General features: G+C 37.6%; 2 protein-coding genes across 2 annotated transcripts in view; one reads left to right on the top strand and one right to left on the bottom strand.

Annotated features, from left to right (window-relative positions):
• LOC309497183 (E3 SUMO-protein ligase ZBED1-like) overlaps positions 1 to 22,712 on the bottom strand; it is a 164,328-nt gene that overhangs the window by 135,376 nt on the left and 6,240 nt on the right. The gene's annotated exons all lie outside the window — the stretch shown is intronic.
• On the top strand, positions 208 to 22,054 carry slco1d1 (solute carrier organic anion transporter family, member 1D1). The gene is made up of 15 exons (XM_082167408.1): positions 208 to 438; positions 1,746 to 1,802; positions 4,545 to 4,686; positions 6,430 to 6,562; positions 6,724 to 6,848; positions 7,385 to 7,531; positions 7,896 to 7,994; positions 9,726 to 9,986; positions 10,091 to 10,255; positions 12,867 to 13,062; positions 13,443 to 13,608; positions 15,454 to 15,638; positions 16,181 to 16,245; positions 16,350 to 16,467; positions 21,214 to 22,054. The coding sequence occupies exons 2-15, from the start codon at positions 1,752 to 1,754 to the stop codon at positions 21,431 to 21,433; spliced, it is 2,073 nt and encodes a 690-aa protein (XP_082023534.1). The 5' UTR covers positions 208 to 438; positions 1,746 to 1,751; the 3' UTR covers positions 21,434 to 22,054.

Here is a 22,712-nt window from a genome sequence, read left to right as displayed (position 1 = left end):
TGTTTTTATTATTCTTATAATAATGATAATTATTATTGATAAATACTGATATTTTGATGGACTTCTGGACCTGCAGTATATTCTTATCAGACATATAGAGTATTTAAATTGAAGTGAAGGGTCATTTGACAGTACAGGCATTTGAGTGAAAGCCTCACTCTACTTCCAGCGACAGTGACTTTAGACTGAAGCGTCCCATCTATGTTTGTCCAAGCGTTATGAGACAGCGTCGGTCTGCTGTGCCCCCCTGTAACTCTGAGAAACCCCAGCCCCCTCTCACTTGCAGAGAAGTGGTCTGTTGACAGGATTAGCAAATGGACATGATTGTTTGGTTACTTATTAGATGAAATGTTATAACATTGCGTGACAAGGCCTTACCTGTGAGCAAAGTGTCAGAGTCCTCTATCCGTCCACCGAGGGACACCGGCAACAGCACAGGTACAAATGATCTCTGTATATCTTACTGTCTTTACTATAAGTCTGATCGATTTCTTGTTGTTTCTAGAAAATATCCTGTTTGCAGAGCTGATTTATATTTGTAACACTTTACAATTAAGTTTCATTACTTAACTACTTTAGTTACCATGAACTAAGAATGAACAATACTGCAGCATTTATTAATCTTAGTAGTTGATGTTAATTTCAACATTTACTAATACAGTAGTCAACATTTGAAGTGGATCAAAAAAGTTTATCAAAGTTGTCCAACGACAAGAATGGGTATTGTTCAAAATTCATGTGTAACTTTGATGAAAGGTTTTGATCCACTTTACATTGCAAATTTGAACTACTGTACATTAAAACCAAAAGTTATAAGTAATGCACGGTGAACTAACATGAACAAACAATAAATGACTGTATATGTATTAACTAACATTATCAAAGATGAATAAATACTGTAACAAATTGCTCATTGTTTGTTCAGGTTAATACAATTAATAAATTACGGTGTGAAGTGTTACCGAAATTACAAATAATGTTAACAGATGATACTTCACTGTAAAGTGCTACCAATTTATCTGAAGTGATTATGCATTTTGTTCTATTATATTATACATACCAGAGCTGTTTGCCACTTTTTCTCAATAGCAATCTGCCATTAAACAGCTTATTATATGATTTTCATAAAATAAATAAATAAAGAGTTTAACCGTTATAAAACATAACAGTAGAATGTAAAAGGTGTGCAAAAATGACCATTGTTTTGGTGAACATTGTATAAAATATATCTTTGCATATAAGTTTAGAGGATGAAATTGGTGAATGTACAGTACAAACCTATAAACTGAGCATTTATTAGACTTTTGACTCTAAACCTTATAATAATTTAGATTTGCAACCACTTGTGACAACTAGTCAGCTTAACTAATTCCTTTTTTTTTTTGCTTGCAGCGTCAAGCAATTTATTTATTTTAAATATTCCTCACAACGTTTCATTGTCTTAAGCATCAAACCAACATCAACAAAGTTTGTCCTGCTGTCCATGATTCTTGAAAACTTTGATTTTTTCAAACACCCTTCCTGGCAGGAAATGTGGTGCAATTTCTGAATCCACTCTCAGCTCCACCCTCAGGGGTCTTTTCCCTCAGATGATGTTTTCTTACCCCGAACAATGGACGCTGAAAAAAAAAAAAAAAAAAAAAAAGCTTTTTGCACGGCAATAACATGATGCTGGACATAATGGTCCTGGTGTTAACACGCTCTGCACTGTTCTGTCATCTTTCATTTGTATCGTGTGCTTCCAGGGCATCATGAGCGTGGAACAGAAGACGGCACGAGAGCCATGCTGCTCCAAATTAAAGGTAATTTTCATTCATTTTCTTCTGCTTTGTAACTTCCTGATTGCATTGACCCATTATGATCAAAGACATGAGACAGCCCATTTAATCCCATTAACAACTTACTTTATTGACTTTCTCTGCATACTTTCAGTTCGTCTTCAGAGATTTTTTATCTCAAAAAGAAATTTGGACACTTAAGTCACACACAGAAATGCAGTAATAATAATATTAATAATAAAAAATCAACCAAGTGGAATTTTTGAAAAATAAAAATAGCATTAGCACATTTTCCGAGCAAATCTTTAAAAAACTGTGAAATAGCATTTAGTGAAAATTGCATTTTAACTACAAAAAAATTGCATATATATATATTGACTGAAAGTATTTGGACACTTTCTGGTTTTCAAACTTAAGAGGACCATGTTCATAGTTAATAACCTGTGGTTGTTCTGTTAAAGGGATAGTTCACCCAAAAATGAAAATTCTGTCATCATTTACTCCCCCTCATTTTGTTTCAAACTTGTATGGGTTTCTTTCTTCTGTTGAACACTGAATAATATATTTTGAAGAATGTTGGTAACCAGCCATGGTGATGGTAGCCATTATCCTTTATATAAAAAAAAAATAAAAAAAAAATAAAAAATAAACTGTCCATCAACTGTCTGGTTGCCAAGATTCTTCAGAATATCTTCTTTTGTGAAACTCATACAGATTTGGAACAACTTGAAGTAAATTATGAAATTTTTATTATAATTTTTTTGGGGGTGCCTAAACTATCCCTTTGAGACTCCTGTGTGAACTTGACTGACTTGAACTGACTTCCTACATCCACTGATGCCACTGTCGCCTTTTGGCTTAGTTTGGGACACTTAATATTCACCAATATTATTGACTTGAATGCACTGACACTATTGCATGAGTACTGAACTGAGCTGACATGATGACATTACTGTTTTCTCCAGAGCTCATTGTACTCATAATTGATGAACTTAACAAAGTTGATGAAGTAAACTGAATCAACACTGAACTGATTTCAGCTGAATAATGACCGTTTACTATCGTCTTTAAGAGCTGCTTTACAGCTGAATTAAATTCTGTTTGTATCATTGAATCATTATTTTCATCTTATCACTTTAAAGCTGCTTTGAAACAATCCATTTTGTATGGAGCACTATATAAATAAAGATTACTTAACTTGACTAAAAATCACATGACCATTTGTTTACAACAAGCAAGTGAGGCTTCAATGTGCAGTCACTTTTTATGGTCACTGTATTGAATTCAGTTCATCACCATCAAAAACAGTCAATGGACATCCAGAGACATCACATTTACTACAAAATATAAATTCTGCTATTATTTACTCACCTTTGTATCATTCCAAACCTGTTTGACTTTCTTTCTTCTGTGGAAAACAAAAGAAAGACAGAAAGGAAGACTGTTCCTAGCTACGCAATGACAGTCAATGAGGTCCAAAAAAGGTAACACTTTATTTTATAGTGTCCTTGTTACCCGTTACATGTAGTTACTATAGTAATAACTATAAATGATGCATACATGTAAAAAACTAAAACTAAAACCATTCCCTAATCCTAACCCTGAGTACATGTAGATAATTAATATTACTCAGTATACCTACATGTATAATTACAGTTTAACAAGGACACCTTAAAATAAAGTGTTACACTTTATTATAAGTTGTCAGTATTACAGTGTAATTATACATTTAAGTGCAGACAAAGTAATAAAAATGAACTACATATTCTTACTATAGGGTTATGGTTAAGATGAGAGTTTGGTTTAGGATTAGTTGCATGTAATTATGCATCATTTATAGTTATTACTACAATAACTACATGTAACGTGTATCAAGGACACTGTAAAATAAAGTGTTACCAAATAAAGTATAACCAAAATACGTTTTTTAGAAGAAAGTCAGAAAGTCATATAGGTTTGTAAACACACCAGGGTGAGTAAATCATTCATTTTTAGACCCAAACTGCAAAATAATTAAAACATTACTCAAACAGTGCATGGGAAACTTACCATTCCCAAGCAATACTCTACTAGGAAATACTAAACTAAGAAATTAGTACCTCTAGAAGGTCAATGTTTGGGGCAGAGACACAGTTTTGGTGGCAGTTGATGATTAGTGTACATCCTTTTGGTTAAACAAATCAATGGCATGGCTTCTGACCCAAACTATAGCATAAACTTTTGAATGGTTAACTCGTGCAACATGAACATGCAATTTGCAGAAACTAGTTTTACTAGTCATCAAAATGTGGGTTACATTTCTGTGAACTCTCAATATGTAATGTGTCACTGCCATGTCAATATGTTATTGAATGCACTTGTATGACATGACCTATAAAGTACGTGTTCCAAAAAAGCACTTTTTTTGTGGGTCATTATCAAAGTTATTATTTATTTTTAATGGGCAATTTGTAAGTGATTGTCATTTGGTTTCACAGAGCTGTCTACAAAACATACAATCACGGCATTATAATTAAATTATGGTACAGCTAAACAGCTCAAACTAGCATTGGACGTATCTGGTCAGGCTAGTTTTAGGGGGCACTTTTCAGAATTTGCACAATTTATTCTTTTTTTTATTCTGTTTTGGCAAACTGGTACAATCTCATTCATTTGTTATACGATCTGCTCACTGCCCCACACACAGTCAGTTTTAAGATTAGGGTTAGGGGTGGACTATCTTGTGAAGTGTGACTATCTAAAAAATCTTGTGTTTTTCTTTTTCAGATGTTTTTGGCTGCCATGTGCTTTGTGTTCTTTGCCAAAGCGTTTCAGGGCAGCTACATGAAGAGCTCCATCACACAGATTGAGAGACGCTTTGACATTCCCAGCTCGCTGATTGGATTCATTGACGGAAGTTTTGAAATTGGTGAGAATCAAAATTACATATGTTGGGCCTTTATGTAGCAGAATGCTATAAACAAATACCTTCATATAACAACAACAACAAAAAAAAACTGTCATGTTAATTCATAACTATTTTGGTGAACTGGTGACTTATATGTATGAATTAATTCAAGACTTTTCGTACAGTCGTCTTACTCCGCATAGGTTTAGGTGTGAGGTTGGGGGTGAACCTTGATGCTTATGTTTTTATAAAAAAAATTATGTTTCCAGTTAAATCACAATGTACTTTTACATTGTTTGAACTTTGAACATTGAACTTTTAACCACGTGATTTTAGTGAATTTCTGAATATGAATATCTAATACAGTGACACTGAAACATTTTTAAGTGAGGCTTAAGTCTCCAAATACTTTTTAGGGACATTGTATTAGTGCCACACTGTTTCATTAAGACCCCGGTATACTTAAGTGAAATCAAAGAATGAACTGATGTGACGTCATTTTGAAACAAAATTATACCCAAACTAACTTTGTTTGGAGTTCGCTTTGGGAGTTTGAAACAGCTTGCCAAAGCAAACTTTCCGGAAGAGTTCGCTTCTGGCTGGACTTAAAACGCCTTTGTACTACCATTGGTCCGTGGCGATTACATTAATAGGCTCCACCTTCTTTTACATGGAAATCTTCTCTGGTTCATTTCTCCGGTTCAGTCCATCGAGGTCAGACGCCTGCGTTTGAAAAAAAAAGTTGTACTTCTGATGAAATGAGACACTGATGAAATGAGACACTGATAATGTTTTTCATGTTTAATACGGTAAAGCTGCTTGATTTTAGCCAATGTATTGTATAAAATAAACGTGACGTGACTTTACTAGACTGCTGAATGAGCTTGTGCAAATATATTGTTGCTATGATCAAAAATGCTTGGTGTTTTCTCAATTGTGTTGTGTTTATTTTGTTATTGAGAGGAAAGCGCGCAGCACATATTTTCATATTTCAGACGAGACCACTTTGGCAAGTTACTTGAGTTTATTGAACACAATTTATCTTTGGTGGTGTGTTTCCTTATGGGGGTTCTTGCTCCATAATTAATGACATACAGAGCTTTAGCATTAACCCCTCATAGAACCATCAGCTTGAGTGATATACAGATTTAAAACAGTTTAGTAATGTCTTTGAGCAACAGTTTTAACACTAGACGTAGCAGTGAAATCCGGGACGTCTATACTGTAGCTTGGCCATGAGGATGAGGGTCTCTTGGCGATGATGTCCGTGACTCTAGAACTTGGAAGCCTTGGTAATCTGAAACAAAGAAGACAACAGCCAGAAGGTGCACGGAAGTATGCTTGATAGTATACTTACGGTGGGAGGGCGGGAGGGTTGCGAGCAGTTTGAGCATGTTTCCCGGGCAGTAGTGCCACGTATATATATCCTCCTGGTCTAATAGGAAAATGGTAGTGGTTGGAGCGATTTGACAGCTGATCGCGTCAGCTGATCGCGGCCTATGCGTACGTGGCTTGCCCGATTAATCTAACCGTCATTCTCAGCAGTGTGGGCGGTGTCAGATGTTCGATAACAGTATATCGTTGGTCACGTATTCCGAACTTTGTTTTACCCCTAAGCGAAGAACGAAAAAGAACTTCGCCGTGAATATATCGGGGCCTTAAGTCTATTGTGTAAATGCGAATAAATTTGCAATTTATTTCTCTCTTGTGGAATATAAAATGAGTAGTGATTTTAACAGGATAACCAATTGTTGTTCTTTTCAGGTAATCTGATTGTAATAGCTTTTGTGAGTTACTTTGGCGCTCAACTACATAGACCACGACTGATAGGAGCTGGATGTTTACTCATGGCCATAGGATCCTTCATAACCGCGGCACCACATTTATTCCAAGGATCGTAAGTTTACGTGGATAAACATATTTTAACATTTGACAATGCAGGGTTTTTAGAAATGCAGATCAACTTAACCTACTTCGGTTACTGTATTAGCAAGTTCACATTTCTGGATTCAAGTAAATACTGGTAGTATGTGTCAAACGTGTGCTTATATTCCACAGGTACAAATACGAGACAACAATTGCACATCTTTCTGCCTCCAATGGGACAGAGAGTATTCTACCATGCTTAACCAATAAGAGTCATTCACAAGCTAATGAAATTCACACAATGGAAGTTCAAGCAGGTAAGTTGTTCGATCTTGAACCTGACACAGACCTGCGATACGATATTAAGTTGATGGGCCTTCATTCACAAAGTTCGTTAATAAGATCAAGCCTCTCCACTTAAGTTTCTTCTTCCAAAAATCCAATACAAATCGAATAATTTATATGAAATTAAATTATAAAAATTGCATTACATTTTATTTAAGTAACAGAAATATGAGCCAGACATTCAACCTAATATTGGCATCCACATTCTTATGAAATAACAGTTATTCTGAGAAGATACCAGACATAAGTTGGGAAAGTGGAGCTGTAAAATCAGTTTTCATGTTTGGCTTGTAATATGAATGTACTACCAACATTGACCTACCACTCTAGATTGCTTATCTAGCTTTGTATTTCTGAACTCTGACCTGTTGGAGGCCTAATATGTTGAAATTGATCGTTTTTTTATGTAATTGATACTTAGACTTTGATCTTTCATTGAGATGCTTTGAGGTATATTAGCAGAGTCTTGTGTGTAGTTGTCTCATTTGTGGTGTTTGTGTTCCTTCAGAGTGTGAGAAAGCAACCAGTTCCTCCATGTGGCTCTACGTCTTTCTCGGGAACATGCTTCGTGGGGTGGGGGAGACACCCGTCATGCCTCTTGGCTTGTCTTACCTAGATGACTTTTCGAAGCAGGAAAACACTGCTTTTTACCTGGGTATGATTGATCGCCGGTTTTGAGTATTATATTGCCAATTCTGTCATACATTTAAGCCTATTAACATCCTGCTAGTTACAAAGCAACCCCATAAGATTTCACTCAATTACGCAATTGAAACTTTTCAAGACAATTGTTCCTTATTTTAATAGCGTACTGTGCATGAAATGTTATGAAAATGTCAGGCAAAAATTTCATTTGGAGGGGGGATGGGGGTGGGGTGTTGTGGGAGGGAGTGAAATATAATGGGTTCTCGACATTTTCTTGACATGTGATAAACATCACCCTCCTGCTCTTTCTCTGATTAAGACGATGTCAGTGTGAATCAGCATTTTTGTTCTGATTGAGGTCTTGTTTTCTTCAGCTCTCATACAGACGGTGGGAATAATGGGGCCCATGTTTGGATTCATGTTAGGATCTTTCTGTGCCAAGCTCTATGTGGACATCGGAGCAGTGGACTTAGGTAACACTGCTCTTTCAAACTGTAAACAATCAGATGCTGGTTTTCACCTGTTCAGCCAATAAAGACTGGAACTGATAATGGCTCTTTGACCTAAACTGATCTTACATATGACTATATCGAGGCCAAATTGGTGATTTAAGAACTTGTCATGGTTATAAAATATGGGAAGAAAATAGATAAAAAATACAAAAATATTTTATAGATTAAATTACATTTTTTGTCAATAAAAAAATCTAAATAAATGTTTTTAAATATATCTATATATATATATATATATATATATATATATATATATATATTTAATAGACATTATAGCCAATATAAAAAATGTATACTGTTTGTCTGTTTTGATAAAAACATTCAAACTAAACCAATCTACAATTTTATAATCTGCAAGCAAAATTGTATAATATAATATAATATAATATAATATAATATAATATAATATAATATAATATAATATAATATAATAATGTTATTTTCGTTAAAATATCCCTAAAATGTGTTTGTGCAAAGAATTTATGCTAAAACTTATCTATTTATCTTATTTATTTTATTTTTATTTCTATTACCCAATTGGCAATTTTTACTTTGTACAGTATAGTATATATTCTTTGAACACCTTAATATTTTACGTTTCATTCTGGAAAACTAAAAATAGATAATTATTTATGGCACTGCAAAAAATTTAATTGACCAGAACTGACATGATAATAATTTTCTGCACATTTCTAGAATAAAACTCCCAGCAACCTTTCTTAAAGGCGTTTGATACATACAAACTAGCACTTGTACCTTCAGTTTTACTGTGTCATAGTTGCTTGTTGCATGCAAAATAGTGAAAAGTAAATGTTTGTACTTTAGTACAATCAATAGGTTAGGTCACTTGAGCCCCTTTCACACAGCGCTTTGAACCCGGCAAATTGCCGGCAAATTGCCAGAGCGCCTTCTGTGTGAACGCAAACTCGACCCGGGATTTAAGCCGGGATCGATGCCGGGTCGGGACCTAGTAACATTGCCGTGTTCAGTCCCGGAACGCGCGCTGTGTGAACAAAAGCCGTAACAATGCCGTGTCGTAGTGATGACGCTGAAGCCGGGCTCGTTCTCCAGCTGTGAAACGGTAATGCGCAAGTTTATGATCGAATCAGAGAAACAAATGCACAGGCGTGGTTTCTCGAGAGAGAGATCGCAGCTCATAAGCAAACTTAAGACGCTGCTGAGATTACAAGTCACATCGATGTCACGTGTCTTTACGGCATTTTTACGGGTTGTGTGTGAACGCACTCTCTGATTCCGGAAAATCACTGGCAGTGTGAATGACCAAAATCAAACGAACCCGGGTCAAATCCCGGGTCACTTTATCCGTGTATTTTCCGGAATCTCTGTGTGAAAGGGGCTTTTGTCAGTTGGTTCAGAAGGTTAACTTTAAAAAGCACTCTGTTTGCTGAAGAGGATTCCAGATCATAACCCTGCATGCAGTATTATGCATGAAGTCAGTGTTCTTATGTGATGTTAATGAATGACATGACTTTATGATATGCATATATGTGACACATTCACAGTGTGTTATGAGTAAAATTCAACTAGTCTTCTATATAATTACTTACTGGCTGACTAAGTTAGTTACCCTCTGACATAAAGGGTCTTCGGTCATCCTGTTCATTTGGATTTCAAACTATAAACTGCCTGATTTGTGAACAAAATGTCCATGTCTGTTTCTTTTCTCTGAAGATAGCATCACCATCAACCACAAAGACTCACGTTGGGTTGGCGCCTGGTGGCTGGGTTTTTTGATAACTGGTGGAGTGATGCTACTGGCTGGAATTCCCTTTTGGTTCCTCCCCAAGTCTCTTCTTAAGCAGGGTGAGACTGAAACTGAGAAAAAGTTGAATGTTCTTGAAGGCGAGCAGGACCGCTTCATTCCTGACAACAACAAACACAGTACTCCTCCCAACAAACCTGCTCCGGTTTCCATGGCAGCTCTGGCTAAAGGTGTGCATTTCATTAAAATATATTTTGCAATATGTTTGTTACTAGGATATCTTTGAGACATTGAGCATACATGACCCTTGTGTAAAGCTTCTTGATGTTTTTAGATTTTCTGCCAGCACTGAAGAAACTCTTCAGCAACCAGATTTACTTGCTCCTCCTGGGCACTGCTTTTGTGCAAGTCAATGGTTTCATAGGAATGATCACATTCAAACCAAAGTTCATGGAGCAAACTTATGGTCAATCACCATCAAGGGCCATATTTTTGATAGGTGGGTTTACATTTATTTTACATTAACTGACTTTGTTTAAGCCTCTTAAATATTAATTTCCATATAAAAACCCATTGTGAGGCCAATTGTGTCCCTCTTATTTATATGTAAAAAAATCTAGATGATGTTGACACATCAACAATAATCCATCCCTATCTTTTATATATATATATTACAAACAAAACGTCTGGTTCCCTGAGAAAAGGGAATGAGACGCTGCTTCCCCTAGGGGTCGCTATGGGGAATGCCTCCGGCATGTCTGGTGTCTCAAGTATGACTCTAAACACGACAATGATCTTGAAATTGGCAGGCAGTAGCCTATGAAGTCACCACTGGTATAAAAGGGCATCTGTGCAATACATCATCCACTTCTCATCTAAAGGATACATCTGCAGGAATACTGAAAGCATGGCAAAGGGACACAGCGTCTCGTTCAAGCTGGGAACGAGATGGGTCTTGTGCATGTTGCCCACTTGGGTCCCACCTAGTAGCAAGTGCAATCCTGCATGAAATCCATCTGGGCAATTAACATGGGGCCATTAAGGAAGACGCAGACAATCCCATATAGAACCCATTTTTCAGCCCATTTCAAAACCACATGGGCCCCACATACAAATGTTGGCTGGGTTAAAGCTGGGACCAAGATGGGTCTTGTGTATGTTGCCCAGAACCTCTATCAAACAACCCTTAAGAGTGGAGGTCGGCAAAATTCTAACTCAAAGGCAGTACAGAGAAAGCTCAAAAGAGCTAAACTCAGGCCCCATCCACACTACTGCGTTTTCGTTTAGAAACGGAGACCTTTTGCTACGTTTGCACCTCCCGTCCAGACTAAAACAGCAAAAACTAAGACCTAAAACGGAGAAGTTTAGAAACGCTGCCGACCCCGTTTTGCGTTTTGAATCTCCGGAGGGCGTTTTAGTGAAGACGGGTCAAAACGGAGGACTTTAGAAACGATGACGCAGAGGCTCACGCTCGGCTCTATGATTGGGTGTCATCAGTCATGGAGTATACACAGGTAATATTCTGTACCAGTAAACTCCACCCGCTGGAACAGTTTCTTACAGTAAGCAGTTTCTTTCTCAGGCGCGGCTCGCGCGGAAAACGTGTGCATGCTAGAAATAGAACCGACACCTATTTTTCATGCGACACGCAAGCGTGTTGGAAGCGTTTCCAGGCAAAATAGAATAGGAAAGGATGTTTATATGTCATTTTGACACAAATACATATTAATAAATGACATTTTGATGTTTGAAAGTCTTTAGGTTTACACCGGCACGCGCATGCCCAGTGTTGGTGAATGGTCACGTGATCCGCGTTTTAATGTGGACGGAGATCAATTCTAATACGCTGCTAAAACGCTGGTGTGGACGGAGATCGTATTCGTTTTAATTCTCCGTTTCTAAACTAAAACGCAGTAGTGTGGATGGGGCCTCAGTCTAGCTGGCCTCAATATGAAGACTCTCACTGAGGTCAGTAGCCAAGGAGGCTCCAAGAAAGCCTAACGACCTAGCATAATACCTTACCGCTAGCCGAGCTCTAGGAGCAGGGGCCTCAACATAAAGACTCTCCAAAATGAGAGGAGGCCTAACTACGTCCTACACCCACGACAGCTTACAAGCAGGCTCACAGAGAGCCTAACTACTTGCTCACAGAGAGCCTAACTACCTCTATAACGCGACTCTCTAAAGCAAGAGAAGGCCTGACAATGCTCCATGTAAAGGCAGTACTGCCTGGTCGAGCACCATGGGCGGAGGCCTCAGCATAAAGACTCTCCAAAGTGAAAGGAGGCTTAACTAGGGCCTACACACGCGACTGCTACAAGGAGGCTCACAGACAGCCTATCCACTTGACATCGCTATCCGGGCGTAGCTCTGAGAAGCGGAGACCTCTATAAAGCGACTCTCTATGGTGAGAAGAGGCCTGATAACGCTCCACGTAAAGGCAGTGACCAAGGAGGCTCAGGGAGAGCCTAACAACTCAGCACTACTGCCTGGTAGAGCTTTAGCCTAACGACTCTCAAGTGAGAGGAGCAAAAGACTACTTCCATAAATAACAGTCAAGGAGGCTCACAGAAAGCCTAACTACCTGACTGTACTTAAGAGAGCACAGCTCTGAATGTGGTGTACCTGAATGCAGTAACTAAGGAGGCTCACTGAGAGCCTGCTACATAGTAAGCCCAGGTTTCTTCATTGAGCAGCGCTCACAATGCAAGCAAACAGCCCTCTCGAGGACTGAGCGTGCATGCTAATCACCCATGCAAACAATGCATATATCGTATGTCATCAACGTCAGAAACGCTGACACGGATGTACACACTTCCTAAAGAGCTTTAGCATGGTCATCTTTGTTTAGACACACATTCAAACAGAATGGATCCTGAAGACAAGAAGAGGATGACATATTGCACAGGTGCCCTTTTATACCAGTGGTGATGCCTGCCAATGTCATGTTCATTGTCGTATTTAGACTCATTCTTCAGACACTGTACATGCCATAGGCATTCCTCATAGCGACCACTCGCAGTGCGAGTTCCCTTTCGAAAAGGAACTGTGTTATAAGTTTGAGGACTCAACTGAAATGCATGTATAACAGTCTTAAATCATCTTTTCAGGCATTATGAATCTACCAGCTGTGGCCTTTGGAATCATCACTGGAGGGTTTATAATGAAGAAGTTCAAACTGAATGTTCTCGGAGCTGCCAAGATCTGCATTGTTGCCTCTATTATGGCTTTCATTACGCTGATCATTCAGTATTTCCTGCAGTGTGACAACTCACAAGTGGCTGGACTTACAGTGTCATATCAAGGGTAAACACTCCAGAAATAGTCCTACAGTTCATTGTGTTGGTGATCATCTTTTTCTGTGGCAGCTTTGAGTGGTCAATGGAATTGATGAATGGTGTGTTTTAACCCTCATGTCCTATTTAGGTCTCAGAGGCCCAGATTTCTTATAAAAAAATTAAAAAAAAGAGCAATTTTGACATTAACTTATTTTGGTGCCATTTCTTTTATAATTTCCTCTGATCAAATCACAGGTTTAAATAAGATTAAGAAAACAAATTTGTTATGCATTTTTGAGGCATTTAATTGGCCTTTGGGCCTTTGAACAATAAAGAATCATTTTTAAGTCCACAAGTACAACTATATTGAATTTTAAGTGGTTTTATCATTCTGTTTATTTCTAACAGAGCTCCAGAGGTGTCCTACCAGACGAACACACTACTCTCTCAGTGTAACATTGGTTGCTCCTGCTCTCTCAAGCACTGGGATCCGATATGCGCCAGCAATGGCGTGACCTATGTCTCCCCCTGCCTCGCTGGCTGCCAAACCTCTACTGGGGTTGGCAAGGAGATGGTAAGCTATTCACACTTTTCCAGATAACTACATGCCTGTTGCTGAATCTGTTTTGACCACAGACCTCTATACTTTTATACCAATTTTATTTGTTTGTGTCCCAGACAGCAACAAAGTGTCGGCCCAGATCCGGCCCACGCGTTGAATCAACATGTACCTGGATCTGGTCCGACACTATGTTGCTGTCTGGGGTGTTATTGTGATAGTATAAAACATCTGTACTATAACACATTTGAGTAAACAATCTATTAGAAACGACGTGAAACTGCTGTCATGTGAGACATTTCTTTGTGAAACAGATTTTAGCCATGAAGATTTGATTGAATCATAGACCTTGAACAAGGATCATTATAGTTAACTAAAACTAAAACCTAGTTGTGAAATATTGTGAACTTCTAAATTTGCATTTATTTTTAGACCATGGGGTCCAAAAGTCTAAGACCACTTGTGAAACTGATTCTATTTAGCAAAATTGTAATGTTTTGGTATTAACCCTCTGTTGTTGTACGGTCATTTTAGACCAAAAAATAAATATAAAAATTCCTACATCATCGGAATGTTACAAACCTCTGTGACTTTTGTGGCATTTGCTATGTGACGGCAATTTTTTTTTATTTCTTTTTTAATAAAAATCGTGGGCTTCAATTCAAAAACACTTAATGGTTGTGGAAAAGAATAATCACACTCTTGTTGTTTGCGGTCAAAAATGACTGTCATAGACATTGAATGGGAAATAGGCACAGATATTTTTTTTTTTTTTTGTGTACAATCCACAAATCAGCAAAAATGAAGAAAAAAGTGCACAGCAATGAAAAGGTGACACCCTAAAATATCCAGAGCAAAAAACAAAACAAAAAAAAAGACACTGTAGCTGTAACGATATGGCAAAATTCAACCAGAAGACTCAAATAAGATTTTAAAATCAGGTTGATTAAGCTCTGATAAAAAAAAATATATTGTTCATTTTTGTTTCATTTCTATTGAATTTTTATGTTATGTGTAACAAAATGCCTTTCTCTGGTTAGTAAAATTTATTTAAAAACTGACACTTCAAATCAAGATTTTAAAAACAAAAACCTTGACAAAAAGTAGTCTTCAAGAATGTCTGAATATATATCTAAATCCACAACCAGAAGATCAAATAATCAAAATAAGTATTTATGTCTAAAATCAACTAGAGAAGTCATATTGTGTGCTTTTTTATATAGTCATATATTTCTTTCTTTTTTGTCCCACCAGATGGCAATAATATACCTTTAAAATTTTGATTTTAAAAGTTGTGCCTATTTTAACATGAAATACATTTTTTCCAATGGGGAAAATATGATCATAATTATTGCATAAATATTACTAAGTACAATGAAACTCTCTTAAAATACAAAATAATAATAATAAAAAAACATTATTCAGCAAAAATATCTTACACTGATTTTACTGAAAATATAAAAAGTTACATTTCAGATGTTCAGTCACTTTTGACCACGAACAACACAAGTGTGACTCCCAACTGAACAATACCAAAGGGTTAAGTATGTCCCCCTTTTGGCAGTTAAACTCGCTCCAGCATGGACTAGTTTATGTAAACCTGATGATTCATGTTATGCCAGCATGATGTAAGAATGTTCCAAAGAGCAAGTTTTGAGCCTCAGTGGAGGAAGCTGATCTTTTGTAAAAACAAGTGAACATGGTTTATTTACATTTGATTAGTGTCCCAGAATTGGTGTTACATATTTGTTTAAACTTAATTTCTTCATTTCAGACATCAATGGAAAAATTCCAAGATGTTTGAACCCCACTGCATTGGCTGGTATTGCAATTCTTAACATAGTCTCATTCTTTTCAAAGGTATTCCACAACTGCACCTGTATTGGAGAGTCGTCTTTCCCCTATGCAAATATGTCAGCAGTGCTGGGCCAGTGTCCTCGAAAGAATGATTGTGACTACATGTTTAAGTTCTACATGGGGGTATCAGTCATTGGTGCCTTTCTCTCAGCTTGTGGGGCCACACCAAGTTACATTATCCTGCTCAGGTAACAAATGTTCCCAACAGTGCAACAACACACTCATTTGAGAGACTTGAATGTGTTTGAGGGAAACTGTACAATGCAATATGTGGGTCCTTCGTGGTGCCTTTTCATCCTCATAAAGACAAAAATAAGTCGCCTTAGGAAACAAACTAGTTGAAGTCAAGTACTAATATATACCATGCCCTATTTCCACTCTGTTAGGGTCATTAACATTACTGTTACAAAACGCAATCCTTTAATTTGATTGTTCTAACTTTTTCATAAGTATGTTATGTATAAAATAATTTTAGTTATTATAATGCATGACATATTGTGAAAAGGAATAACAGGGTTAACAGGTAGACTAACGAGATTGAAGTAACACCAACATTTCCTTAAAAATACATAATGTGTATCATAGCAAACAGACCTTTTTCAAGTTGAATTTTATCTTAGCCTATTCCACCGTGTTATATATTCCTCCCTGTTCTTTACAAACATGCATACAGATAATACTTTTTTTTTTTTTATGATAATAAATGTCCTCATGATTGACCTTTTCTTAGATCCATAAAACCAGAACTGAAATCTTTTGCTCTTGGTATGCACACTTTGGTTGTTCGGACACTGGGTAAGAGGATTTATTTAAAATTTTATTTATTTTTTTGTTCTTAATGCAAGATTTTAAAACAGCAGAAATAAAGTATCTTCAGCTGATCTGAGAAACTTTTCTAGGTGGCATTCCCCCTACAATTTATTTCGGAGCCTTGATTGACAGGACTTGTCTGAAATGGGGCACAAAACAATGTGGAGGGAAAGGAGCGTGTCGTATCTACGAAACAGGCGCCTTCAGGTTAGTACTGGAAACTTACACTGTTTTAAGAAGTTGAACAGATAAAAACTAAACCAAGTCTTCCTTAAAGGTGAATGTGAAATTTCTGCACCACTATAACCTTGAAACAAACTTGTAAATATCACAATTCTTGCTAATATGCTCAAAACACTCCTTGTCTCATTGGTCAGACAAAAATATAACTTGACCCAAATCTCACAGCCATTGGAAAAAACAATTTTGAGTCCCTGTTTTTTCACTTTTGGGGAAATTAGCCTACCAGTCATTGTTGTCATCTTTCCAAATAGTACTGGGAAAGGTGAAAGCATTATAACGTTAACAAACAAATTATATGACCTTAAATTTCATTTGACGAAAAGCTTTCATGACAAGCATGAAATATTTGCCGCACAGCAGGAATAGTGGAACAGTGCAACTTCTTATCCTTTTGAAAAAAACCTATGATCCCTCTGAAAACATGGCAACTTGCCATGATTGTGAACCATTTGTTTGCAGCTAGTAGGAAATTACAGTACAATTAATTAATAGCTTTATCTTATTTATTGGTGTTTGAAGTAAGGTAAAAGGTTATCTGAAGTCTATTTCCAATAACATGTATGTTACCACATGGAATTTATAGTCACAACTTTTTCAGTGGCAAAACACCAAAGGTAGATAGTGTTTTCATTACCACCATCTTGACTGTTTGCAGTCATCAAATATTAATGTGATAGTGATGTATATAAAGCTTTGAATAATTAAGATTTTTTCATGTTTTTGAAAGAAAAACGTATCTTGTGCTCACCGAGGCTACATTTGATCAGAAATACAGTAAAAACAGTTATGTAACTTTGGTAACACTTTATAATAACTGTACAGTAATAAAGAACTTACAAATACTTTTCAAACTATTAATTTATAGTCAATTCATAGTTAATTGTTGTCTCTACATTGTTAATATATTAATAGGCTATATACAAAACATTTGTCATGATTATGGACTTCTATTTTGTTATTCTGTTTTGTTAGTTCCTGTTTGGCCTACTCTGGGGTGCGTTTCCCGAACAACGACGTAGCTCGCTGCTTAACTACCATAGTACGATGCATCGATGAAGAAATCAACTAGCTAGTCACGACTGTTTCCCGAAACTGTATTGTCGCAAAGTATCGTTCAACCACGTTGGATTATGACGTCACGCACGTGGTGGAGTAATAACTTCTTTTAATGAATCTGTTTGGGATCGAATTAACGCTAGATGTTTTGCTATAAATTACAGACATGACATCTGAGGACTATTTCTAATTTTTCTCAGTTATTTTCCAGATTCAATCATAGGCTCGTTCTTACATAGTAGAGCACGTTCGCACATGTGCACTCTTCAAAAACGGTGCTTTTAATCTCTTGACAAACAAAAAGACGTAAATGACATTTGTATGTATTCTAAATAAAAGACACAAGTTGTACTGAATGTCAGCTTGCTTATTTTGCTCAAGATAAGGATTTATTAAGTCATGCAAACTAGAAACTATACTTCTAACCACAGGTCGAGATCTGTCGTTCTGAACACACAACTTTGCGTTGCTGTTTGCGAATGTTCGTTAGAACGATGGTTTCGGGAAACACTGACTTGTTGAACTATGCTGATTACGACGGAACTTGCAAACATAGTTGGCTAACGATGCTTTTGGGAAACGCACCCCTGTTTAGTTCCTGTTTCAGTGGTTAACGATTGTCTCCTCGTTTGTGTCTGATTATGTATTATTTACACCTGTCAGTCATTGTGTTCATCTTGTATTTAAGTTTCCTGTTATATTTATTCCCTTGTCAGTTCTCGTCTATGTAGTACGTGGTTTTGTAATTCCCCTGTGTGTATTATTAAGGTCCGCTTTATTCATCATGTTGTCATCGTGCACTTTAATACAGCCACAGACAGGTAGAATATTGAGTTTGTTATTCATTATCACTGTAATTAACCAAATTAATATTGTTTATTTAGCTCATATGTAGAGTTAAATTATGTTTTTGTTTTTGTTTTGTTTTTAACAACTAATTAACTGTAAATAGTTCTCACTTTAGATTAGGAAGATGGAGAAATTAAAATACAATATATTAAATATGAATTAGTATTAATGATTTTTAAGTACTTTATTACTATATACTTATTATAAAGTGTTACAATATTTTGTAACATTATAAATGCCTTACTGTCACATTTGAAGAATTTACTGCATCCTTGATGAATCAAAGGATTCTTTATTAATCTTACTTACCCCAAACTTTTTAATGGTCTCCTGCTCTGCTGGCCCTGCCAGCTCCAAATCTCCTGTGCCTCCAAAGAGCAGAAGCAGCAATCCCTCGAGGACCACACAATAGGATTTTTACAAGTGAAGTTTACCTCACTAACTTCCTGGATTACTCCATGTGTGTGTTCTGTCTTACAAGATGATACGAATGCACCAAGGCACACCTGCCCGGTGATGGTCCTCTGCGGTTTGTGGAGTCGGTGCTGGTGAACTGCGGGTCTGCTTTCACCATCTGCCCATCTGAGGAGGACGTCGCGAGACCCAGAGCCCAGCCAGCCACTCTGTACGACATTATGCCAGAGCCCACCACAGACAGAGAGCCTGAGCCTGCCACGATGATAAGGCCAAAGAGAGTGACTGAGCCGACCATCGCCCTGGAGCCCGAGCTCGATAATAAGTCTGACCAGGTATGCGAACCGGCTACATTGTCAGTGGCTGCTCGTAGTGTACGAGGACATGGAGGAAAGCCCCGCTCACACTCCCACAACTGAGGGTATGCTGAGTTTGGCCTCTACAGTTATCTTATGAGGATTTGGAAGAAGATACTTCCCTGAATCTCTCATCCCCGCTGCTCCCGCTTAGCACCAAGTCTCCTGCGTCTCCGCTGGTCCTGCCCAGCTCCAAGTCTCCTGAGTCTCTTCTGGTCCTGCCCAGCTCCAAGTCTCCTGCGTCTCCGCTGGTCCTGCCCACCTCCAAGTCTCCTGTTTTTATGAAAAATCCCACCTAGCCTCCCTCTCCCACCTCCTCTTCCAAAGCCAGCCAGTCTATCTGCCCCGCCTCTGCTGGTTCCCTTCAGCTCCTTGGCTCCTCTTTTGCTCCTCACTATGCTGCGTGGATGTGCCTCGAATCTTCCGGTCACCAGCTCCACCTTGACTAGAGGATCCCATGGCTCCACCTCAAGCTGCCGAGCCCATCACTCCACATCGGCTCAGCGACCATTCGGCTCCACATTGGCTCCTCCCTCCCTCGGCTCCACCTGGGACAATCGCTTTCACAGCTCCACTGGGCTCCCTCGTCCCTCCAGCTCTGCCTTGGTCAGACATCGCTCTGCCTTCGCCATGGACTTATGGGCCATCAGCTGCGCTTCGTTCCTCCACCCCTTCGGCTCCATTGGGCCCCACCTTTCCTCTGGCTCTGCCGCTATCCTCCTGTACCCTGGGTCCACCTTGGATGCTTGTTGTTGTGGCTCTACCTCAGTCTCCTGAACCTTCATTGTCGCTTGGTCTCAGCGGCTCTTCTGCACCGTTTGGGTCTTCACCTCCATCATCTCCGTCTCCGTCAGCTGTCCCTTCTTCTTCATAAGCTCACTTCCTTGGATGAATAGCAACCCACACATGGATGGTCTCAGGATGCTTCACTGTTGAAATGAAAGCAGGACTCATGATAGCATTCACCTTTTCTTCTCCGGACAATCCATTTTCCAGATGTCCCAAACAGTTGGAAGGGGGCTTCATCAGAGAAAATAAATTTCTCTGCCGTCCAATCCTTGTAAATCCTGCAGAATTCCATCTGTCCTTGATGTTTTTCTTGGTGAGAAGTGGCTCCTTTGCAGCCCTTCTTGACACAATGCCATTGTCCTAAAGTCTTGAATAAGATATTGAGCAAGCTCTGCACTGGTGATGGTGACAATTCAATAGCTGAGTCTTTAGACAGAGACAGTCCTGCCACTTGCTGGAAACTCTGGGATATCCTGAAGCCTTCTTTACTGTAGTTGAACCTCTCCTAGAAGTTCTTGATGATCGGGTAAATGGTTCTTTCAGGTGCAATATTCTTTGCAGCAATTTCCTTGCATGTGAGGCAATATTTTGATGCAAAGCAATGATGGTTGCACATCTTTTTTTGGAGGTAACCATTGGTAACACAAGAGCACAATAACGAGATGAGCAGATACATGTAGAATAACCAGAGTCTTTGTTTCTTTACTAAGTTTCAGAGCTATTGACTGCTACTAAAGCGGGAGTATCACAGGTAGATATTAGCTGTCTTACAAGGAGATCACTTGGAATATTGTTAGGTGAGTATAACAGGTAAGTAGACGGTAATCCACGTTGGAGACCAGACAAAGTGTGACTGTGAGGTTTTACCTGACTAGAACTTTTTCTCACTTTCCCATGTTCTGATGATACGATTAGTGAAATGATGTTAGCTTGTTATTTTGTGCCAGGGCCAAAGTAAAATTTGCGATAAAGTTAATATTTTTGGCCATTTGATCACTCTGCACAATAATCTAGAAACATAGTGAATCATCACCACTGAAAAAGCAAACTTTGCAAACAATTTTTTTTGTCACTTCCAATGCTTTTGGCTATAGCTACATTTTTAATCAAATAAATACAGCCTTGGTGAGCACCAGACTTCAAAAACATTAAAAAAACAAACATAATTATTCCAAACTTTTGACCAGTAGTGTACAAAATGTTTATTTTCTAACTACAGATTCTGGTCTCTTTTTTTGCCCTACAGAAATTCTTTCTTGGGTCTTATTTACGGCCTTTATGCCTCATCCTACCTGTTGTGGGGGATCATGTACAATAGACTGTCTCATCGTGAAAAGAAGCTTGCACTAAAGGCCCAGTTAAAAGCTCCAGAACAGGATGGCAGTGGGGTTTCTAATGGCAATATGAATGCCCCTTCAGCTATTGTAAAATGCAATGAAAATCCAGACCAGGAGACTACTATCTGAAGAGACTACTATGTCAAGTTCCAATACAACTGCAAAGTCAAATGTGTGTGTTATACCAAAGTAATAGAGTGTTTGTGAAGTTACAACTGCCACTTGTACATTTATTGATAAGAGTATTAAATGCTGTCTGTGAACTCATCTACAGACTTTCTACATTAGGTTCAACTTCACCTTCATTTTCAGATATTTTACTGGATCTAATACATTTATTTGTATCATTCACACATTTCAAGAACAACATTTAAGCAGTATCCAATCCAACAACTATAAGCTAGAAAGTATGTATGGATAATGTGTTTCCTCAGACCAGAACATTGTTACGTAGAATCACTGTTATAGTGTCAGGTCATTGTGAGCTCATTGTTTCCTGTTTCTTAGGAGCTGCTTGTCATGTCATTATGATATACATTTGGGTCACATCATCATATTTTGTCATTTATATATTGCACTGTTTTGTAAAAATTCTGGATGGAATACAATTGTATGTATGCAGCTGTAAATAATGGACAGTATGCCATGTAGGCCTACATGGAAAATTTGATCATTTTGCAACATTGCTTATAAAATTTAAATTCTTTCTTTGTAAGTCCTTTACATATAGAATAAACTAATTTGTCTGTGTCCCTGCTCTCAACCCTGTCATGCTGTGACATCCAATTTTTAAATAATGTTCTGGTCTTAATGACATTGATTGAGTGACATTAGAGATGACATGACATCTGACATGAGATGACATCTGACATGAGTGACATTTTCTGCACAGGTTTAAATAAGTAAACAACCTTTATTGTCCATATTTCATTATGTTTACAGTTTTACATATTTGTCTCATTAAGCCAACTTCCAGCTCTCATTATAATACATCTTTACAGGGGATATAAAAAAAATTAAGGTTAGCACAAAACATATTTTAACTTATACACAATTTATTCAATTGAAATTATAATTCACGGTTAGGGTGTTAGGGTTAACTATGCAAAAATGCAACATTTAACAGTTTAGGAATAGTTAAATACTTTAAACATGTACATTTGAAAAACCCATATTTGATGTCCTAAAAGTTCAGAAATTAAATGAAATGACAGGGGAAAAAATTGCATATCAATAGCATAACTGGCACCACATTTTGTTTTCGATTCCAATCTCATATCTTCTGGAATCAATGAATGACCTATGGCAAATAAATGTAGCATTCATATATATTTTCTCTGAAATCTTTTTTTATTTTTATTTTTTTTTAGATATAATCCTTCCACAAATCCTCCAACTAATAAATAAT

Source organism: Leuciscus leuciscus (genome assembly GCF_965113295.1).
Source record: "Leuciscus leuciscus genome assembly, chromosome: 4".
Lineage (NCBI taxonomy): Eukaryota > Metazoa > Chordata > Actinopteri > Cypriniformes > Leuciscidae > Leuciscus > Leuciscus leuciscus.
The sequence above is the reverse complement of the archived record's forward strand: the minus strand, read 5'-3'. Positions and strand labels throughout refer to the sequence as shown.